Raw genomic sequence first — 23,541 nt, 5'->3', positions numbered from 1 at the left:
GCTCTATGATTATGTCCCAACCCGATCAGGGAAATGGTTATGTACTAGTCACATGCTAGGCACCTCGTTAGATCTGTCTCTGACTCAGGTTTTGTAAGTTACTGACCACTATTGGTTTTGGTTGGTCACTTGTCTGACATTGCTCTTCTCCCGCCAAGCATGTTTCAAGTGCTGTTAATTAGACTAAGCTGTCTTCATCCCCACATGTTAGCATGTTCTTAAGAACTAGTTGTATTTGTTCTTAGTTAACTGCTTGTCACCACGTGGTCTGTAGACTTGGAGGCTTTCTTATAAGTAATCTGTTAAAATTAGTTAGAGTTGTAACAGAAAAATGGTCTCATGGAAGCTGGCTGACCTTATCAGATTTCCTCACCGATCAGACCTTTCTAAAAGAATGGGGAGGAATGCATAGACAGGTTGGTTTGGGAATGGAGCAGATATAAAATTACCTTGAACTTTATCAGGAAAGGAGCATGTTGACCATGAGAATCATCATTGGATCTTGAACTGAAAAAAATGTTAGAAAGAGACAATACGTCAGAGGGGACACGATGGGTCTTAATGTTCCCCTTGAATCCTTGAGAAGACTTGATAAAGATATTTCACAAGCTTCCATCCCTAGGTGGGAAGCCACTGGCACTTGATGGCTGCTAGGGGAAGGAGAGGTTAGCAGGTTAGCATAGCTACTGAGGACCAAGACTTTGGAATCTGAGAAAAGCTGTTGAATGCTGGCTTTCAGTTATCAGCTGGCATATATATATATATATATATATATATATATATATATATATATATATACACACACAGCTGTTTGGCAAATAGCTATTATAATTAAAATTAAATTTATTCTGTACTGATTTTGCCCTTATCACTTAGATGAGGTTTCTCTTCCTGGGCTTTCCCATATTCTTAATGATTTCACTAATATTAGCATAAAAAGTAGAAATGAATATTTAGATATTCTGAGCTTAAACTAGCTCCATGCTTTCCACTTTATGGAAGGTATTTTAAATTCTGTTCAGTTATATAAAAGATGAAAATAATCAAGATTGTGAAGGACAGACATTCTTAAGCTTCAGGAACACCAATAACTTTTAGAGAACCCCCCCCACACACACGTTAGGGCATCTACCTTTAGCTCTTTTCAAGGACATTACTATGAAGCAGTAATTGGGTGGCTGAGGCATGGCAACAAGATGAAGGTGAAAAGCTTAGAAAGGATATTTCATCTGTAATTCTTTCCCTTTAGAGACTGGCACACCCAAACTGATGATTTGTTTCAGGCAATGGACAGATTTTCATACAGGAACTGTTTAATGTCTTTATTTTTGTTTAAATGATTAAGTACTCATTTTATGATTTATAGAAGTCAAAGAAAGCCTCTGCTTTTTTCTAATATTTTAAATAATGTTTTATATTAAAATCATATGTGACATAATGTATGTGCGACATAATATATTTATCAATGAACCTATCTAAAATTAAGTTTTATAATGACAAAGTCATAAGACAAGCTATTGTAAAACAGATAGGAATAGTTTTTAATATCACCCATTTTTCTTATGTAGTCTTATAATTAGGATATTTAATCAAAATATTCAAATAATCAAAAGAGATATAGCTGATTCTAGGGTGTGGCAGCCTTTAAGCATAAAACAAGTATTCCCCTCAAAGGCAGAAAGCAATGGTAAACATTAATTCTTATGCTTTTCTCCAACCATTAATAATTAAATCTGATTTCCTGCATTCAGAGATCCATAAGGGAGTACAGAGAGTCATTTGGCCAGTATACCTGAGCCTCTTGATATGATACTTGATATCTTGATCTTTAAGGAGGAGAGCCCACTTAACAGCCGGCTCCAGCTGTACATATCCCTATGAATAAATCATGTTCTCCATATTTCTAAAGAAAGGTCATGATTGTCTTAATCAAAACATTTTGAAAGTATCTTTGAAATATTAATCAGATGTAGGGTAAATTATAGTTCTGTACATTTTTTTAAATCCTTAAACTTTGTCCATTTAAATTAAAAAAAAATGTTGACCTTGAATAAAGCTCACAACCTGTGTATCATACTCAGTCAGCATTTTTCTGAACAGTTTTTCCATACAGGACGCTCTGACTAAGACTAGAGAAAAGGACAGAGTTTGTCTTCTGGGTACTCACTAACAGCAGAGGTGGGATGGAGGCTGCAGAACACTGCAATTCAGTCAGTATTAAAAAGAAGCATGATGGAGGAACAGCAGACAATGGATAGGAGAGAAGGCTCAGTGGGATTTTCTTCTTGAGATCCTTGGCGCTCACAGGTGATTGACTAGGCAGCTTCATATGGAAGAGAAAACAGGGGCCTGCAGCCTAATGTGGATTTACCACAGTTTCTTGTAATATTGTTAGGAAGATGTATATGGAAACACTCATGACTAGCAATTCAAATGAAAGGTTTATAGAGGACAAAACCAATTGATCACTTTATGCTTTGTCAGTAAAATTAAAATAAAGTTAAAAATAACTTAATTAAGTTGTGTGTTTTAAGCTGCCCAGGCAGAAACAGACACTGTTAACTTGCAGTCATACACTGCCTGTGGCTCTTGCACTGTTATTCTTTTTTTAAGATATATTTTAGTTTCATTTTTATTAATAACAGATAATTCACTTCGTAGCCCACCCGTAGCTCTCTTCCTCTTCCCCTCCCAATTCCATCCTCCCTCCCTTCAGATGAGGGAGATACACGCACACACACACACACACACACACACTCCATTTAGAGCTGAACATTCCATACGCTCTTATTCTCTTCACCTTGTCCAGTCTGGGCCTCTGTGTTACAATTCACCATCCGCCACTAATGGAAGTTTTTCTTAGGACATTGGAAAGATGTATTAATCTGTGGGTGTAATGATATGTCATTAGGAGTTAATTTAAGATTGTGCTCTTTTTGTCTGCAGAATAGTAATAGGTTCCCTGGGGCCTGTGACCTGTCATAGGTTCTTAGCCTGATAATTGATCTTGTGGGGCAGAACCAAAATCCAGTCAGGAAGTGGTTTGTTGTTTCCATGATGTCCGTGCCACTAGCGCACTGTATCACTCTTGCCTGTGTGTATGTATCACTCTTGCCTGTGTGTATGTCTTGTCAGGATAGTAGTAGTTATTGTAGTTTACAGGGTTCATTCCTGGGTAAGTTTGATTATTGCTTTTCTCCTTTGGTAGCATCCACAGTTCTGGCATTATGAAAGCTAGCCAATAGGGATAGAGCTTCTATATCAGTATCAGCTTGATAGCACCATGTTCAGTGACTGAACATGGTTCAGCAATAGGACCTTACTGTCACGTTCTTGAGGGTAGCCAAGAATATAAGCAATAGCCTGGATTATTTGGAGGCCTAGCCAACAACTCCAAAAGAAATAATCCATTCCTGGCACTGGATTTTATTTGTTCACTTGTGTTATCTCATAGGGGCAGTATAAGCCTTGAAATAGGATGATCCCATTTTACTTCTTTTTACGTGTTTGTTTGTGTGTGTATGTGTGTGCGTGTGTGTATGCAAGCTTCCACAGTAGTAGAATTCCATATGACCTTTTTTAAAGGATTGTCTAGTGTTACTTATCCCTCCTCTACCAGGCCTTCCCTCCCCTACCCCAATGTAGCCTTTACTGTTCCATTGTTCTCCTTTAACCCTTTGTAGCACTGCATTCTATCCCCTCCATTGAATTCTCCTCCCCATGGTCCCTTAGTCATTTCCTGATCTCTATGGTATTTGAAATGAAACTTACTTATCTGAATATTCAAAGCTAATATCCATCATCAGAGACAACATGTGATGTGTCCATTTGGGTCTACATGGTCTACAATTCATTACTCAGAATGGTTGTTTTCAGCGCTATCCATTTACCTGTAAATTTCATAATCTTATTTTTCTTAACAGCTGAATGATATTCCATTGTGTAAATGTTCCTAATTTTCATTAGCCATTGTTCATTTGATAGATGGCCAGGCAGTTAGATAGATAAATAGCTATTGTGATTAGAGTATCAGTAAACAGGGACTAGCACTTATCTCTAAGAAGAATACAATCCTTTAGGTATATACGCAAGAGTGATATAGCTGAATCACATGGTAGATTTATTTCTAGATTTTTGAAGAACTTCCAAACTGATTTCCATAGGGGGTACACCAATTTCAATTCGTACCAGCAGAAAATAGTGTTCTTTTTTTCCCACACTTACATCAGCACTTCTATGGTCATTAGTTTGTATTGTCTCTCTCTCGCTCTCTCTCTCTTTCTTTTTTTTGTCTTGCCCATTCTAATTGGATTTAAGATGAATTCTTAATGCAGTTTTGAGTTGCACTTCTTTAGTAGCTAAAAATGTTGATTTCAGGGGTGAAGGGGTTTCAACACAGGATTTCTCTGTGTAGCCTTGGCTGTCCTGGACTCACTTTGTAAACAAGGCTTACAAAGGAACTGAAAGACTAATATGATGAAAACTTTATGACACTGAAAAATGAAATTTAAAATGAGGTAAAAAAGATAGAAATACCCGTACCATGCACATGGATTGGTAGGATTAGTATAGTGAAAATATTTGGCATCCTACCAAAAGCGATTTAATGCAATCCAAACAAAATCCCTAGTGTAATTCTTCACAGATATTAAAAAGATAATCTTAAGTTTGATATGGTAACACAAAAGACCCACAATTGCCTAAACAATCGTAAACAATAAAATAATGACTGGGCATATCACCATCGTAGATTTCAAGTTATCCACCAGAGCTATAGTAATAAAAACAGCATGGTAGTAGGACAAAAACAGAAACTCTGACCAGTGATTCCAAGAATTCTATTGTTGTTCTGTGAAAAAGATTGGATATAGGTATCTACCTCAATTACGACAGCTTAGCTCTGTTTCACCAACGTTTCTTAGAGAACTCAGTGTCCTCTGATCTTTGCCACAAATGTAACTTGTAGTTTAAAAATTGTTTTGGCTTTTTATTTTTCACCTTATAATTGTGAGGTCATTCATAAGTTCATTATAAAGACCCAAACACTGCAGCACAATGGCTCATGCTTGCAATCCCAACACTTGGAAGCTCAGTTGAACTTAAAAAAAAAAAAAAAAAAAAAAGGAAAAGGAAAAAAGAAACAAAGAAAGTGAAGGTAGAAAGGAGGTGTTCTAAGTGATTGGTTAGAGGTACACATCTGCCTGTTTGGGGGTTGGGGCAGGTCCTAAATTGGAAGTGGGGCCAAAAGTTAGGGATGCCTGTCATTAATCAATCTGTGGCCACCCGAGGCCAGTCATTCCAGGAAATTCTTGGGCCTGTTGGTGCAGGCTGTGGTCTGGCTGTTGTTGGTTTGCATCAGCCTATCATCCATTCCCTTTCAGACATGAACATTATTAAGGAGAAGAAATTTGGAGTCATTCGTTATAGTAAATACGTTCTCATGGGCTGGAGAGACAGCTCAGTGGTTCAGAGAGCTGCTGCTTTTCCAAAAGACCCAAGTCTTGTTTCTGGCATCTCACATTTGGCAGCTCACAAGTGCCAATCACTCTAGCTCCAGAGGCTCCAGCACCTCTTGCACTCTTGGGCACGTGAGCACCTATGGCATACACACACAGTCACATAAGTTTTCCATAAGTAAAATTTAAAGTATGTCTTTGCTCTTTTATCCTAGAAATATGCTTTTTGGAAATGTATTAGTAAGTATTGATGGTGATGTCGCACAAAAGAAAATAACAGAAATTGATGTCTGTTGTGTTTACCCAAGAGCAGTCCTTACTCATTCTGAAGAGCTTCGATCTCTCCTCCTGAGCAGAGCAGTTGTCTTTATTTATTGAACAGCACAGCAAATATGGTATTAAAAAGAAAGGAGGAATTTTTGTCTTATGTATTTTACAGGAGTCTCACGAGGGAGGAAGTTCGGTTTTGACCCTGTTGACTCAGAATAGCCACAAAGCCACCATCAGATATTCCATTCTAGGCCCACATGTTGCTGTCAATAGCTTTGTTAGGGAGCATTGCTCTCATGCCTCACTGCCTCCAGAAAACGGCTTTCCCACATCTTGTGCACACATACATTGTTCTAAGTCAAGGACATGAATGGGTCATGTAGGAGAAAGAGGGAACATGACATATTGGTGACTCCAAAGCTTAGTAAGGTTGATTACATTGTTTCTCTTTAAAGTCAATTCGAAACAGGTTGAATACACAATATGTAAGCAAAATGAGTACCTGTTTATAAATGATCTCCAGTCACATTGTTAACTTGGTGAAAGGTGATTTGTAAAGGCAAGGTTCAAATAGCATTTCTTCCAGTAGTAATTCCCACCTGACATAATGAAATACAAATACAATAAAGAAGATATGTTGATTTTTTTTCTCATGTTATACATAAGAATAAGCAATGCAGTATTTTTCTAGGGTCACTCATCTTATAATGCTTAAACAAAAATCTGAGCCCAGGAATCTTAGACCTGTAGTCCTAACCATTTACAGTGAAAGAATGAACATGCAAATATAAGTCAAGTTATTACATAAGGTATCATGTGTAATGTGCTGTTCCCTTACTGGAGATGGACCCTAAGTTCATTGCTATAGACAAGCACACCCACTGGTTAACTTTGGGCAGAGTGCAGGGAATCTTATGAAAGAAGTGGGAGATAGTAAGACCTGAAGAGGACAGGAGCGCCACAAGGACAGCAACAGATGCAAAAAGTTTGGGCACAGGGGCCTTTTCTGAGACTGATACTCCAGCCAAGGACCACTCATGGAGATGGCCCTGGACCCCTGCACAGAGGTAGCCTATGGCAGTTCAGTATCCAAATGGCCTCCATAGTAATGGGGACAGGGACTGTCTCTAACAGGAACTGATTGGCCTGCTCTTTGATCACCTCCCCCTGAGGTGGGGGGCAGCCTTACCAGGCCACAGAAGAAGACAATGCAGCCACTCCTGATGAGACCTGATAGACTAGGGTTAAAAAGCTGAGCAAAAAGATTGGCACTAGTTCAAGGCCAGCATGGGCCACATACTGAGGTTAAGGCCGGTCTGGGGCATAGATGAGGACCATGCCTCAAAACAATAGCAAAAAAAAAGAAAAAACTTCAGTTAAAATTACCTCATATTAGCCAGGTATAGTGGTGCACACCTATAATCCCAGCACTCAGGGAGGGAAAGTCAGGCTGATCTCTTCATCTTAATAGAACAAACTCTGGTGTGCATTTTGTTAGAATTCATTGTGCATTTTGAATTATCTCTATGCAAGTTACACTACAATAAAAGCACCAGTATACTAATAAACATCTCTTTCAAGGGCAGTATCTTCCCCTACTTTTCTAGATTTGCCAAGACTCATAGTGTAAATACTCTCACAAAGCCTGATTTCAAAAATAAGCTACTAAGATAAACTTACCACTTTAAAAGTTAGGAAGAGATGGGAACATTTTCTGCTTCCAGTTCACCACTAAGTAAGGGCAATATGTACCCGAAAGAAAACTGACAAGTGATGAACATTTTAACTACAGATGTTGCCTCATTTACCTCCTCGTAACTTTTAGATAGCATCCATGAAGTGAAAAAGGAATTAGCAAAATGGCTTTACAAAGATGAGAAGCAAAACTAGCTTTTTTAAAAAAATGTAAAATAATTCTTATTCAGCTGTACAAATTGGAATTTTCATAATCCTAGTTTATTATAAAACATTATCATCAATTGACACTTTTACTTTAGGGCCTTTTACTCACTTTAAGTTGTAAAGCATTTGATAAACTCTTATCATCCCACTGCCCAGCTCAAGAAGTGGAACATTCTTTATTTTTAATATTAAAACTTATCAAATAAGTTTTATATTTATTGAGTGAGGTAAAGTTATTGGACACCTTAGTATTATAAATTGGTTAAAACCAAAATTTCCATGAGAATTTCAGAACCCCCACTGCTCCCATATTTCCAGCATTTCATAATGCCTGGCATGCAATCGTTTTGATTTTGCTTTGTTTTGTTTGGAACATTCTTGACCATGTGTACTCATACTTTGTTTCAGGTTGCATCATACGCATGGGCACAGTTAATACATTGTTTCTTTTTATTGTTGGACTTTATGTCCACAGCTTTAGGTCTGGGATTAGTTGGACTTACTTTTGGTTACTAAGATTTGTTGGCACTGTTGTTTTGGAATAGCGTCTCTTCATTTCCTGCATGACTTTGCAGACCCGTTGCTCCTGTTAATCTCTCTGTGTAGCCGGCTTGTTATCTTTAATTGCATTTGTCCCTCACAACTTTGTGGGCTCTAAAATATCACTGTCTCCTTTTCTATTATTCACATTATTTGGCAAACAACAAGATGGGTCAAAAGTCAGTATTGTAACGTGTGTCAGAGTCAGATAAAAAATAGTGCCAGAGGGTTTTGTGGTACCAGGAAAACCATTCCTACCAAAACAGATTTAAAGGTAACCCTGAGTTCTTATTTTAACCTCAGATTGGCTATAGGGTTGCTGTAAGTAGCACTAGTATAGTACATAAGCCCCTCTTTTTACATTTATCATGATACTATATGATTGGATTGATTAAGTATTAGTAAGCAAATGAGCTATCACAGGCTACTAACAGCAAGAAACATTTGAGTTCTCACCAAAAAGGGTGATGCTCACTCTTGACATTTACCTGTTATAAAATTCTGGTCACCTGATTTTTTTAAAGTATATGGAAACTATAAGAAATGCTGTCGAGTAAAACTTGTGAAGAAAATGTTACCAGTTTAGTTATATGTTAAATAGCTATTAATTTTAAAGCGGTCACATGTTTATCTCCACTGGTAGTTGCCTGCATTGAATCTTTCAGACTCAGCAGGTGACAGTGATAAACATGAAGCTGTGCCTTTACTGTTGGCTGGTGTTACCTCTGCTATTTATGAGGTTAGTTCCTGTGTTGTTCTGTGTCCTTCCTACACACAAAAATAAATAAATAAAAAAGATCTGAGTATTTTTTATCACTAATTACAGTTTATTCACTTTGTATCCCAGCTGTAGCTGCCTATCCCCTCCCAATCCCACGCTCCCTCCCTCTTCTCCTATGCCCCTCCCCCAGTCCACTGATAGGGGAAGGTCTTCTTCCCCTTCCATCTGACCCTAGTCTTTCAGGTCTCATCAGGACTGGCTTCATTGTCATCCTCTGTGGACTGGTAAGGCTGCTCCCTCCTCAGGTGGAGGTGAACAAAGAGCCCGTGAGTTCATGTCAGAGATGGTCCCTGTTCCTATTATTGGGGAACCCTCTTGGACACTGAGCTGCTGTATTTTTTATATGTTGAATACAAAACACAGTCGTAGTATTCACAGAGCATCTTTATCCAGCCAGACTACAACTTAAGTAACAAGATGTTCCATTGATGACTTTACTCCGTGTTTTAATACCCATGATGTTTCAGTTTGAGGTACCACCTTTTCCATCAACTCCCCACCCCCTCCCATCCTACTCTCCCTCCTTCTTCCTCCCGCCAACCCCTTCTCCTAGTCCACTGAAAGGGGGAGTTCTACTCCTTTGCCATCTGCCCCTAGTTTATCAGGTCTCATCAGGACTGCCTGGATCCTCTTCCTCTGTGGCCTGGCAAGGCTGCATCTCCAGGGCCAGGTGATCAAAAAGCAGTCAACCGTGTTTGTGACAGAGGCACCATCCCCTGCTCCCCTCACATGGGAACATGGAGACTGGGCTGCCAATTGGCTACATCTGAGCAGGGAGTCTAGGTCCTCTCCATGCATGGTCCTTGGTTGGTGCATCAGTCTCTTTAACTTTTAAAATTAAAGAGAACCTCTTCTACATGGGGAAAAAGCTACCAAAGATTCAGAAGTTTTCCCATTAGAGGCTGGCTGGTTGAAGAGCTAGAGACAGGGCTCGCTGAGTGAGAATACTTGCTGCACAAATGAGTACCCCAGATGGTATCTTCAGCACCTATGCAAAAGTCAAGAATGTTGCACATGCCAGCAAAACTCTGGGTAGGCTGAGACAGGCTCATCCCCAGAGCCTGCTAACTAGTCATGTACGTAAGAAGGTGAACTCCACCCTCACTGTGACACCAGTCTCAAAAAGGTAAAGTGGAAAGCAGTGGAGGAAGATAAACAGTGTTTCTGGGCTCTTCATGGTCACTTACAGGCTCACTTAACTGGACACATGTATGTTTAACATACACACATACACACACACACCACATGAAGAAAATGTTTGAATTACAGTAAGAAAAAATGTGTTTCTATCTGAAGCAAAATTTACTATAGCTGTTGCTCATTTTTCTGTGATTCATCAGCCAAAAACCTGGTCCAGCTCCTGTCATCTTATATTTGGACTGTAGAAGAGGAGCCTTCAGGAAGGTGGCCTGCTTTTCATCCCTCTTAACTTCTGTCAGTTGCTTGTAGAGCTGCCAGCTCTTTCTTAAACATCCTTCCTTAAATGTTCCTTTCATCAAACGATCCTTCATGAACTGATCCATACAAAGCACAGCATCACAGATCTTAGGAGGGAGCTGCCAGTTCGGATTCACATACCGCTTCATACTTGCCGTAACGGCTCTGCCATGTGAGATACACCTGTCAGCAGCACTTTGTCCATGTCTGCCTTGTGTTCCATTTCCCTTCTTGCCAGCTCGCCACTTCCTTTGATGAGTGGTTGCACAGGGAGCCACATGTTTGGTGTATCCCTCTCTACTCAGTATTTTTGTTGTTGTTAGTTTTTTGGTTTGGGGGGGGGACATGTCTATAATATTTCTATGAAGTCTTAATTTATGTATTTCCTGCTTAAAGTGATCACATTTTTCTGTCATAAATTTTTTTTAAATCTTTTATTATTTTTTTTATTAATTACACTTTATTCATTTTGTATCCCCCCATAAGCCCCTCCCTCCTCCCCTGCCGATCCCACCCTCCCTCTCCTTTCTGCATGCATGCCACTCCCCAAGTCCACTGATAGGGGAGGTTCTCCTCTTCTTTCTGATCTTAGTCTATCAGTTCTCATCAAAAGTGGCTGCATTGTCCTCTACTGTGGCCTGATAAGGCTGCTCAGGCCAATCAGATTATGTCAGAGGCAGTCCCTCTTCCCATTACTATGTAACCCACTTGGACACTGAACTGCCATGGGCTACACCTGTTCAGGGGTTCCAGGTCATCTCCATGAATAGTCCTTGGTTGGAGTATGAGTCTCTGGGAAGTTCCCTGTGTTCAAATTATCTTGTTCTGTTGCTCTGCTTGTGGAGTTCCCGTCCCCTCCAGCTCTTACTATTTCCCACTTCTTACATAGAATTCCATTCACTCTGCCCATCAGTTGGCCATCAGGCTCAGCATCTGCTTTGACAGTCTATACTGCAGAAGCTTTCAGAGGCCCTCTGTGGCAGGTTTCAAGGTTGTTTCCTGTTTTCTTCTGGCTTTCAGAGGCCCTCTGTAGCAGGTTCCGAGGTTGTTTCCTATTTTCGTTTTCTTCTGATGTCCATCCTCTTTGCCTTTCAGGATGGGGATTGAACATTTTAGTTAGGGTCCTCTCTTTTGCTTAGTTTGTTTAGATGTACAGATTTTAGTGGGTTTATTCTATATTGTATGTTTATATGAGTGAGTATATACCGTGAGTGTCTTTTTGCTTCTGGGTCAACTCACTCAGGATGATCCTTTCCAGGTCCCACCATTTACCTGCAAATTTCATGATTTCCTTATTTTTCATTGCTGAGTAATACTCCATTGTATAGATGTACCACAGTTTCTGCATCCATTCTTCAGTTGAGGGGCATCTAGGTTGTTTCCAGCTTCTGGCTATTACAAATAAAGCTGCTACAAACATAAATTTAAAGAGAAAATGTGTGATGCAAATTTCATAGGATGGGCTGTCATGCCAGCTGCAGCCCACATGTAGCAAATGTGATGTACCTCCTCTGTGTCTTTTTATGACTTGTGAAGCACAGCAGTGTCTTCAGTATGCTCCTATGCACAGGTAAAAACCTGAAAGGGGTTGGCTTCATCTGTGATGAAAGTGCAGTTAATTTTCAGAATCCCTCACTGAGGCTCCCAGCGCATCTGTCTGAGATGAACTGTGCTGCAAAGGACTGCTACACTCATCTATGCAGTGTGGAATGGATTACATGAGCCTTTGGAGCAGTGGTTCTCAGCCTTCCTAATGCTGCAGCCAACCCTTGAGAACAGTTCCTCATGTTGTGGTGACCCCCAATTACAAAATTACGCTCATTCCTACTTCATAACTGTAATTTCGCTACTGTTATGAATCTTAATGTAAATATCTGGTATGCAGGATATCTGATATTTGTTTGACCCCTGAAGGGGTCACGACCCATGTGTTGAGAACCACTGCTTCAGAGCCTGTGACTAACCCCCTCACCCATTCCTGACTTTATTATCGAACCTCAGCATCTGTTTTTGAGTTAGGCTGACTTTCCTATGAAACACCACAGGTTCTGGCATATATATGAAGTAATGAACTACTATATAAAAATTCAATTTGGAACACAGAGGCAGCCACAGCTTTCATTTATTGTGGGTATTGCTACAGGAGACACTTTAGTCACTTATTGCCTGGCTAAAATCCATGTGTGAGATAAATTCTGTGCACAGTTATTGCTAAGTGTTACACCCTCTCTCCTCACTTCTCAGTGCACAACAAAACAAAAACAAAAACAAACAAAACCCCAGCCCATTCTCTCTTATTGGAATATGAAAGGATTTATGTGTTTTGCCATGAGACACAAGGAGATTGAATCTCTTTAGAATAAATGAATAAGCCACTGAACTTTCCCTGTCTGCCTTTATAAAGTGTTCAGATAGGAGCACTGTAGTTGATGACCAGTCCTGTCCCAGTGGGGTGAGATCAAATGGAGAGCTTCAGCAGTACTGGACTTCACATGTAAACCTATGGTTGGTCTTTGACCTCCTCCCTTCAGGTCGGCAATAAAAAGTAGGGAGGGAAGGAGAGCTCAGATGAATGGTGGTATGTTCCCTTCCTTGTGCCACCATCCCCACGGTGAGCAAACTGCCAAGTATCCTCCTTGGTGATACGGGTTCTGTGTGCCCCAGACCCTAAAGAGCTTGTTCCTATAACTCTTACATCAGGTTCTATATGAATGAGACCATTTGACTCTGACAACTCCAGAGGTAGATTGCTATTTTTCTACTTGTGTCAATGAGTAAATGAACTCAGAGATTAAACACTTTCTCTAAGAGCAATCCTTCCAGTGACAAAACTAGGAACTCAGTTTTGCCTTTCTGAAGCAATACACCTATAAATATTTAAAGTATTTATTTCTATGTTTTACAACTAATGATTTGCTGGGTCGTTGTCTTCCTCCTCCTTCTCTTCTTCATCTCCAAATTAGGTTTTTATTTACGGGGAAAGCACATAATTTCAAAATGCTTTGCTCATACTACAAATGCATGTGGGGGTAAATTTAGGTAATTTTGATCAAAATAAAGATGCTATTAAGTTATGACCACAAAATAACTGATGCTTGTTTTGTTAAAATTTTCCACTAAGATGCCAGCTTATATCTACATGTGCACATCCCAACACCCAGGAAGCTGAGCAATGAGTGTTACCATGTGTTTGAGACTATATTGTATTACCATGTGTTTGGGCTATATTGTACTATTAATAAAAGTGTATTACCATGTGTTTGGGCTATATTGCAAGTTCAAGACCAGCCTGGGATACGTAGTGAACTTATGTCTCAAAACATTTAAAAAAAAAAAAAAGCATCTCGTAAACCAATTTTAAGGCAATTATACTTCTTTGATTCATACTGGAGTCAGGAGACAAAGACAAAATTGGATCATAAAATACTTAGTTTGTAAGAATCAGAGATGGGCTGGCACCAAGCCTGAAAACGTAAATTTACCCCCGGGGCTCACATGGCGGAAGTGGAGAACCAACTCTGTACCCACACTCATACACACGCCAAATACATAAAACACGTATAACTAGATAGACACATGTAAGAAAATCAGGTATTTCATCAGACATCTTATATGGTTATTGAACTCCTGTCCCGGTTGGAACCAAGAAAAAATAGGCGAATAAGTAACTACAAATTGCAACAAAAACTGCGCTTTGGTGTAAACCCTGACTATTATATGGCATAATTTTATGTAAAGATCATGAAGGAAGACTGCAAAGACAGCCGAGTTAATAGAGCTTGCTGTGCAAGCACGAGCACCTGAGTTCAGTCCCTTCCGCCAGCATTGATGCCAGACCCACTGGGCTCCTGGTGATCCTAGCAGTGAGCAGGAGATGGATCCCTGGAGCTTGCTGGCCAGGCAGTCTACCTGAGTTGGTGAGTCCCAGGTCCCAGTGAGAGCCTGTGTCTTGAAAACTGATATGGACAGGTCCTGAGGAACAGCACTTGAGGCTGACCTATGGCCTCCACACACATGTGTATATACTCCCCCACACGTGTGTGCCCCAGGTTTAAACACTGTTCCTGTTTCTATCAATGCGGTGCCCTTTTAATTAAAAAAGTCAGATTGCTGGACATAGTGATGCACACATTTAACCCCAGCACTCAGAAGACAGAAGCGGATGGATCACTGTTTGAGTCTAGCCTGGTCTACATAGTGAGTTCAGGACACCATGTTTACAATTTAAAAAAAAGGATCTGCAAATATATGTAGATCTATACATAAAGAAATAAGGCATCTTTAAAACTCAATTTCTAAACATTGGCAATTGTGCACATATATAAAATGTATAATGTATATTATTAAATAATATAGATGTGTGTGCTACTGAAATTCATTCAACAGTGAGCAAGCACTAACAGTCTATGAATTAGGGCTGGTGTGTGAGGCACACAATTATCAAGGTTTTATACACAAACATATAAAATGCAAGGGAGGTTGGCATTTTGAAGATGAGGTACACATTTTTTAAGAGAGTTGAGCTGGAGGGCTTGTTTTAGGTTGAGGAATCTGGAAAGGCCTTCTTTTAAAAAAAATGCCTCTTTTCCTAAGATCTACTGAGTGATTAAGAATTAGGGACAAGAGGTATGGAAGGCAAACCTCCAAACAAACAGACCCTATGTCTATATCCTGAAGAAAGTGTTAAAACAGCATGCAGGAAGTTCAGAGAACAGTGCGGAGGTAGCAAAGTCATTAATACTGCACAAATGGTGGCTCTTTTGCTCATGGGCTATAGGAGGCCTCGGAAGATTTAAACCATAGAGTGGTGTGATACATAGCTCTTTGAACAGAAAACTTTTGGCAAAGTGTGCAAAAAATAATTCAATAATGTGAGAAAGATGTAAGGACCAGTTACCAACTAATGAAGCAGGGTTGGGAGGAGAGAGGGGACAGAGAAAGGTGATCATTAAAGAAAAGAAAATGAGAATCGATTCAAGAGACATTTGGGGGCTAAAATTAATAAGATTCACTGACAGAATGGTAGCTATAGCGAGGGGACAGCAAGAGCACTAGCTTATAAGTTTGGATAAATTAAACAACTTAAAGTTGGAATGGGTCAGTTGTGCATAAAAGCTTGGGCACTCAGCATGGGAACATTAAATAAAGATCTCTTTCAGGCATCACAGTAAAAGTGTGCAGCAGATACTTAAACATATGGTTGTAGAACTCAGAGAGAATGGCCATGGTATACGGATATAGCTCAGAGGTGAGCAGTTGCCTAGAATGTACAAGGTGCTGACTTTGATCCTTGGCCCCACACAAAAGTAGGAAAGGGGAGGAACAGTCAGCCTGGGGTCAGGTCCTCGAAGGTCATCTGAATGTAGCTGTTAAGAGATGCATGAGCCCATTGCTTCAGGAAGGCATGCAGATAGAGGGAGGGTGAGGGAGCAGCTTTTAAGACCAAGCACTAAGGATTCCCATGTGTACGGAAACAGAGGAGAGCATGCCGAGGAGTAAGCGGAAAGAGATGGGGAAGGAGTATAAGTCATAAGAAGAACAGACACTCATATGTCAGTATGCGTAGAAATGTCTAGGAGGGAGATTGATGTAGTGTCATCAAGAGGCCACGAAGGTAAAGAGCAGAAACTACCTGTTGAGTCTGAGAGCAACAGGAAATTAAGTGTAGCGCAAGCATCATTCAGTGAAACACAATTATTCTGAGAACCATACAACTGTTCCCTGTTGTTTCCTTAGTGATATTTTCTACTATATCAATCAGTTCTTCTTTAAATTTTCACATATAAAATCTCCATTAAGCCAGGCAGTGGTAGCACATGCCTTTAATCCCTTTAATGGGGAGCAGGCAGTTCTCTATTAGCTAAAGGCCAGCTTGGTCTACAAAGCCAGTCTCAGGACAGCCAAGGCTATACAGAGAAACCCTGTCTCAGAAAAGAAAAAAAAAAATCTTCATTTGGACATCTTACTTCAAATCTGCTTTCTTTAGGCCTTTTTTATTTAGTCTAATTAAAGGAACACATCCTCTTATAAATTCCTTTTTTTTAGAGAATTGAATAAATACCCATTTGAAAATTCTTATATATTCTTCAGTTACTGTAGTTGTTCAAAAGTAAATTCTTGGTAGGTGTCGTGGGCAAAGAGTATAATCACAGTACATGGGTGGTAGAAACACGAGGATCAAAAATCCAAGATCACACTCAAGGCTACATGAGAGCCTCTCAAGAAAACAGAATGAAAACACTCTTCCAGGTACACATCTGTTTGTATGAAGAACATTCCTCCAGGTATGCATTTGTCTGTACACACAGCACTTCTAGTTTCTTTTCTGGTATACTGTGTATGTTTTACTGTGAGCTTGTCTTTAGTGGGAATGGCTTTGGAGTGAGTTGTAGGTGCTTTGACCCGTGGACACAAGACCTCCAGGCCAACTTATGTTTTGCTCTGTTGTGATATTATCGTTTTGACTAATGAAGGACTTATTTTAAAGTTACTGTTGTCTTTTTTTCAGTTCAAGGGTTCTGAGTTAAAAGTGCTAATTTAACCCCACCCACAAATAGCGTGTGCTGGAATGCAAGTGTCATTCTGGAGCCTCTTTATCAAAGCCAGCGAGACCTGTGAGCCACACTCATCACACCAAACACCCTTTCTCACCTGTTGCTGTGCACAAAAATAAATGCTTTAAGACTCCAGTGTGTGCGTGCGTGCGCGTGGTGTGTGTGCGTGTGTGTGTGGTGTGTGTGTGTGTATTAGAGAGAGAGAGAACCCTCACCTGAAGTGAGACTTTCTACATTGATTTGGTTCTCCATATTAATCAAAAGTGGGTTTTAAGGGGTGATACAAAAAGCTTTTCTAGTTATTTCTTAAAATATGTTATTTTTCATAGCTGTATGGAAGCTAGCATATGTTAGAACTCCCAAACCATCAAATTTGGAATATGTACTTATGCAAATTTGAAGTCATATTCTGAGACAGAAATATAAATTTTTATGACACAACAATGACATTTGTAAAAATGTACATTTCTTTAAGAATCATATATTTAAAATGTATATTTAAAATAACTTCCATATGCTGTTTTCTTAATCACTGCTATTTTCTGATAAGCTTAATATCTAACGTCTTTCTATGACATAGTGTGAATGCTATGTCAGTCTTATAAAAAACAATAGTTTCTGTGAAGAGGTTAAATAATGTAATGAAAAGAAAAGAATTTATTTTGATTATTGAGCATAGTCTATAGAGTTGGGTATTTAAGATATGTGGTTTTATCATTCTTATTAAATATTTTCTTTCATGCAAGATACACAAATGATGCATACATAATTCATACTTGTTTGATCAAGTAACTTCTGTTTGATCACATTTCTTATATGGACTAAAAAGTGAGTCTTAGTCTATGGAGAGTCAACACTCCTTTCCCCTCAGTCTGTGTTTTAAAATGCCTAAGTGCTTTCCAAGTGGCAGGGTGTTGATAGGAGAGATGAATACTTGGTGTGATTGATGCCCATTGGGCAGTCAATCTCCCAGTTAAGTGAAGTTTTCTCCTTGTGCTGGATAAACAGTCATTACCTTACTGTCTACACAGTCAATGATGGCTCTGTACTGTCCTCTATTGTACTGTACTGCCTTAAGCATGAAAGTGTTCTGAAGCCTTGCTTTCTCTGTATTATAAAAATGGCACTGTTTGGGCTTTCCTTGCCTACACAATTCTGAACAGCTTAGACCTAGCAGAGGGATGATGATGCTCAGGTAGAGATCTACCAATGTTTTGCTATAACCATAGTATGTATTGAGTGCAATGTCCTACCATAACCCTACACCATATTTATCTAGTGTGTGTTTAGTGCAAGGGGACAAGGACAGGAGGAGCCTGACAGAGATTCCAAATCCATCACTTGAGGTGAGAATCATACACTTTGAAAATTGAATGCCAAAAAGTATACCAGTTTAACTCATTTGTTATCTGTATACTGTGTATTAAACATTCCTTGGACAGCAAAACATTATCTGCTTCTTCCAGAATAGAGAAGAGAGGTCATGGATTAAAAATAATATAACAAAAACAAACAAACAAAATCACTACCCACAATAACAACAACAACAAAATCACATTGTTTTTTTTCATTAAATTTATTTTTTAATTTATTACAATTTATTCACCTTGCATCCCAGCTGTAGCCCACTACCTCATCCCCTCCCAATCCTACCTCCCTCCCTCTTCTCTTCCCATGCCCCTCCTTCAGTCCACCCTTCCATCTGACCCTGGCCTATCAGGTCTCATCAGGACTGGCTGCTTTGTCTTTCTCAGAGGCCTGGCAAGAGTACCCCCTCACCTCAGGGGGAGCTGATCAAAGAGCCAGCCAGTGAGTTCATGTCAAAGACAGCCCCTGTTCCCCTTACTAGGGAACCCATTGGTTGTTATATGCATGTTTTTCTGCTGCAAAGAAATAGGATAAGGAATAAGACAGGGGAAGAAGACCATAATTGTTATAAAACAATGATAAGACCAATGAACATATTTAAATTTTGTGCATGACATGTAATACAGTGTGGCTTAGGAGGAGCTGAATTTGGTGTTTCTGTAGCCAGCTGATAGATTTTTGTTGAAGGTGGAACTGAGTAGTGGTTTCTCCTAGTAGATACCAATGATACCTCTTACCTACCTAGAAGTCAGAAACTAGGCCTTTTATTTATTGCTATCCATAAGAAATGGGCATTCTATTATGGGCATCCTGCTCCTGAGAGCTCTGCCCCATGACTTCATCACCTACACCTTTCCTCTTCATGCTGTTGCACTGGGGAGTTAAGGTTAAGTAGAAGCTTTCAGGAGATGAGCATTCAAAACATAATAGACGTATTGGTTGTTGGTTTCTGTCTGTATCTCAAGCTTCTGTTTTCTGTATATATCAATATCTTCTTATATAATACAGCTACTTAATAAACCCAAGGTCAATTTAAGCATTATTCACTGATCTTGTCCCTGTGAGGAGAAAAGAAGTCAATTTTGATTACTTTGCCCTGAATATCTCCTAGCTTAAGAAAACTTTCCCCAAGCCTCAGAAGAAAGTAGAGTCTGGGGTGAGAGAAGATGATACAAAGCAGATGAGGAAGAGGTGGCCATGGTTAATATCTATTAAATATGTCTGAGCTAAGTGTTTGCAGTGGATCACCTGGTTTAATCCGCACAGCTTTACAGATTGGGTAACTCAGAGGTTAAACAATAGGAACTCTCCTACCACACTTCATGCTGCCTCTCCCCAACTATTACATGTGGGAAGAGAAGAGGTTCCTCATATTTTCTAGCCACAAAGCTAATCCCGTAATCACCCTACATTGCTTTACCAACTCTCCCTCCCAACATCCCCTTAACTTCCTTAACTTCGATACTTTTTTGTAGTTGAGGCCCAGAAAGATGCAAGGTGTAGAACATGAAGTGCTCCAGGTACGGTGTGAGGGAAGAGAGTCTGATGGGCACCATGAGAAGATGTCATGGTAATATTCTATAACCGATGACAGTCACATTTTGGTTGGGAGTGGGGAGATTTGTAATCTCCGTGGGCTGACATAACAGTTAACTAGTGCTAGTTGGAATCACAGGTATTCTTAATACACTTACTATGGTTTAGCATTTAGTTTTATGTAGAAATATTAGGGAATAATTGAAGCTACTGGGATTTTCCTATATTTTCTGTGTTTCCACACTTTAACAGATCACATTTCTGTCACTTGGAACATGTTACAGAAACAGACACCATGTGCATCTCATAAATATTTTAATTTTAACAGAATATAAAGTCACCCTCCCTCGGGGAAATGAATCTCATACTAAACTAGGGAAACTGTTTTCACTGTGTTGTGCAGACTCTGAGCAATGAGATGAGCACAGATGACGAGGCTGAGTACACAGAGGAGAAGGACAGCTACATCTGCGCCGTGTGCCTGGACGTGTACTTCAACCCCTACATGTGCCACCCTTGCCACCACATCTTCTGCGAGCCCTGTCTGCGGACTCTGGCCAGAGACAACCCCTCCAGCACTCCCTGCCCGCTGTGCCGGACAATAATTTCCAGAGTCTTTCTCCAGACAGGTAATGTTCTCTTCCATTATCATAGTCACACAATGTTTACTAATTATTTCTTGGTTTTAACTCCAAAGATATCATATATATTATTGTGAAGTTAATGAAAATCATCCACCATGTGGTTGTTGCTCTAGTTTATGAATCAGTGATTGCCCAACTAATAGAACTATCCCAGAACCACACTGAAAGTAGATCTGTGGACCCTTAATTCTGCACCTTGATCCTTCTAAGCATCCTAGCTAGCTGCCATTCAGATTCTACAGAGACCTCTAGGGTGAAGGAAATTCCATCTGAAGTAACGCAGTTGACTTCTTTTATCTGCCTTCTGCTGCTGCTTATTCTGTGGCCTTCATACCTGAGGACAGTCACCCAGGCACCTAGATCTCTAATCCAGGAATGCCCAATCATTGACACTGTGATATGATGCTGTTAGTTCTGAATTGTGTTGGATCATAGTCATAGCTCTCCAGAGATGCATGCAGCCATGGTCCATGGATCTGAGGTATCTGTTCTCATCATTCCTAATGTGGCTAAGCTCTTTCTTTTTAAGCAAGTGAGAGTAACATAGGAATGCAAATCTGACTACTTGTGTGAAGATGGCTTATCACCATCTTCATGGCATTTCTCCCATGTTGATGGGGAGGTGCAGACTAATGCACATGAACATAGAGAACTGAAGGAAATGGCAGCAGTCACTGTGCCCTAGATGATAAGGAAGAAGGCGCTTTCTATCTCCATGTTTTATCCTCTCACCAATAAAGTCAAATGACAATCAATGTATATACTTTACTAATAGTAAAATTGAAGAGCTTAACAAGCAGACTTATTCCTGAAAGAAACCAAAGGACCACCACCCATGTGATACCCCAACCCAGCCAGCTGCACAAAGGCTTACAAATCTCTCTAATCAAACAGTGAAGACAGAGTAAAGGCATGACCCTCTGATCTGCCTAGAGCAAGGAGACTGCTTCACGAAATGTCTGCACATTTCATGGCTGACTGGCATACCAAGAACACTCAACATTACCTAGTAGAGAAATGGGGTCAAGCCCCAAGGCTCTCACCAGTTACTCCTTCTTTCCTAAGGGCAGAACAATCAAAGGTGGAAAGAGGGACTTATGTCCTACATAGAGCAGAAGCTTACAGGAAGATCCCAATGCTATATTGTGACTAGAACATTAAGGTGGAAAGAAAAGGTTCTGTGGTCATAGCAGATCCCCACCAGAGTTCCTTGAGCTAACAGGAGAAAGGGTGGGGGTATCAAAGTTCACTCAAGGGTACACCTCATCCTTAGTGTACCCGTCACCTACCAAGAGCTCGTTTTCATGGGATGCAGCTCTTTAGACTTATATTGCTGCCTCACAGGGTCTCACTATACACTGTAGAATGTTCAGAAAGATCTTATCCAGGCCTTCTAGAATCTTGTTTAATACAAATAGAGATTATAAAATATATTTCCTTCATGCCTTAAATCAAGAATGACTAAAGTCTCTTTGGTTTGTTTTCAGAATAACAATTTCACATTTTCCTTTATTTTTAATTAGTTATTCTAAAATAAGTCAGTTCAGGAATATTAACAGTCTCTTTAAGTAGAAACTTACATATACTTTCATGCTGTTCATTTATGGGCTGATAAAATATAGAGAGTACCCTTAATACTACCTCAAAAAGATTTGAGATGATTTTTTTCTTTTCTTTTTTTTTATTATTCTCATTAGTTACATTTTGTTAATTCTGTATCCCAGCTGTATCCCTCATTCCCTCCCCAATCCCACCCTCCCTTCCTCATCTCCTCCCTGCCCCTTTCCAAGTCCACTGATAGGGGAGGACCTCCTCCCCTTTCATATGACTCCTTTTTGTCAGGTATTTTCAGGACTGGCTGCAAAGTCCTCCTCTGTGGCCTAACAGTACTGCTCCTCCCTTGGGAGGTGGGGAGGTCAAAGAGCCAGTCATTGAGTTCCTGTTAGAAATAGTCCTTGTTCCCCTTACTATGGGAAACCAATTGATTACTGACCTATCACAAGTCATATCCAAGAAGAGGTTCTAGGTTTTATCCTCTCATGGTCTTTGGTTGAGTGTCCATCTCAGAAAAGACCCTGTGCCCAGATATGTTTGGTCCTTGTGGAGCTCCTATCCTTTCTACATCAAACTCCCCTTCTTTCATATGATTCCCTACACTCTGCCGAAGGTTTGGTTATGAGTCTTAGTATCTACTTTGGAACACTGCTAGGTAGAGTCTTTCAGATGCTTTCTGCAGTAGACTCCTGTCATATGTTCAATGCATATCCCATTTGTCTTTCTAAATGAGGATTGATCATCATACCTTGTGTCTGCTTTCTTGATTATCTTCTTTAGGTGTATAGATTTCATTATGTTTATCATATCTTTTAGGTCTATATAAGCAAGTATATTCCATGTTTGCCTTTCTCCTTCTGGGATACTTCACTCAGAATGATCTTTTCTAGATCCCACCATTTGCCTGCAAATTTCATGATTTCCTCTTTTTTGATTGCTGAGTAGTATTCCATTGTGTAAAAATACCACAATTTCTGTACCCATTCCTCGGTTGATGGACATCTGGGTTGTTTCCAGGTATTGGCTATTACAAATAAAGCTGCTACAAACATGGTTGAGCAAATGTCCTTATTGCGTACTTGAGCAAATTTTGGGTATATGCCTAGCAGTGGTATAGCTGGGTCTTGAGGAAGCACTATTCCTAATTGCCTGAGAAAGCGCCAGATTGACTTCCAAAGTGGTTGTACCAGTTTACATTCCCACCAGCAATGGAGGAGGGTTCCCCTTTCTCCACAACCTCTCCAGCATGTGTTGTCACTTGAGTTTTTCATCTTGGCCATTCTGATGGGTGTAAGGTGAAATCTCAGGGTCGTTTTGATTTGCATTTCCCTAATGGCTAATGACGCTGAGCATTTCTTTAAGTGTTTCTCTGCCATTCTATATTCCTCTACAGAGAATTCTCTGTTTAGCTCTGTTCCCCATTTTTAATTGTATACATGAGTGACCCCAAAAATTCAACCAGAGAACTTCTTCAGCTGATAAACACCTTCAGCAAAGTG

At 39.9% G+C, this 23,541-nt stretch overlaps 1 protein-coding gene across 1 annotated transcript in view; it reads left to right on the top strand.

The window, feature by feature from the left end:
• Nucleotides 1-23,541, top strand: part of Rnf180 (ring finger protein 180) — a 109,376-nt gene that overhangs the window by 40,745 nt on the left and 45,090 nt on the right. The window contains exon 4 of the mRNA XM_055601962.1: nt 20,248-20,473. Coding sequence (XP_055457937.1) covers nt 20,248-20,473 — 226 coding nt within the window. The remainder of the gene's footprint in view (nt 1-20,247; nt 20,474-23,541) is intronic.

Source organism: Psammomys obesus, unplaced genomic scaffold (genome assembly GCF_907164565.1).
Source record: "Psammomys obesus unplaced genomic scaffold, mPsaObe1.curated_primary_1811, whole genome shotgun sequence".
NCBI lineage: Eukaryota > Metazoa > Chordata > Mammalia > Rodentia > Muridae > Psammomys > Psammomys obesus.
This window is presented reverse-complemented; position numbering and strand designations above follow the sequence as displayed.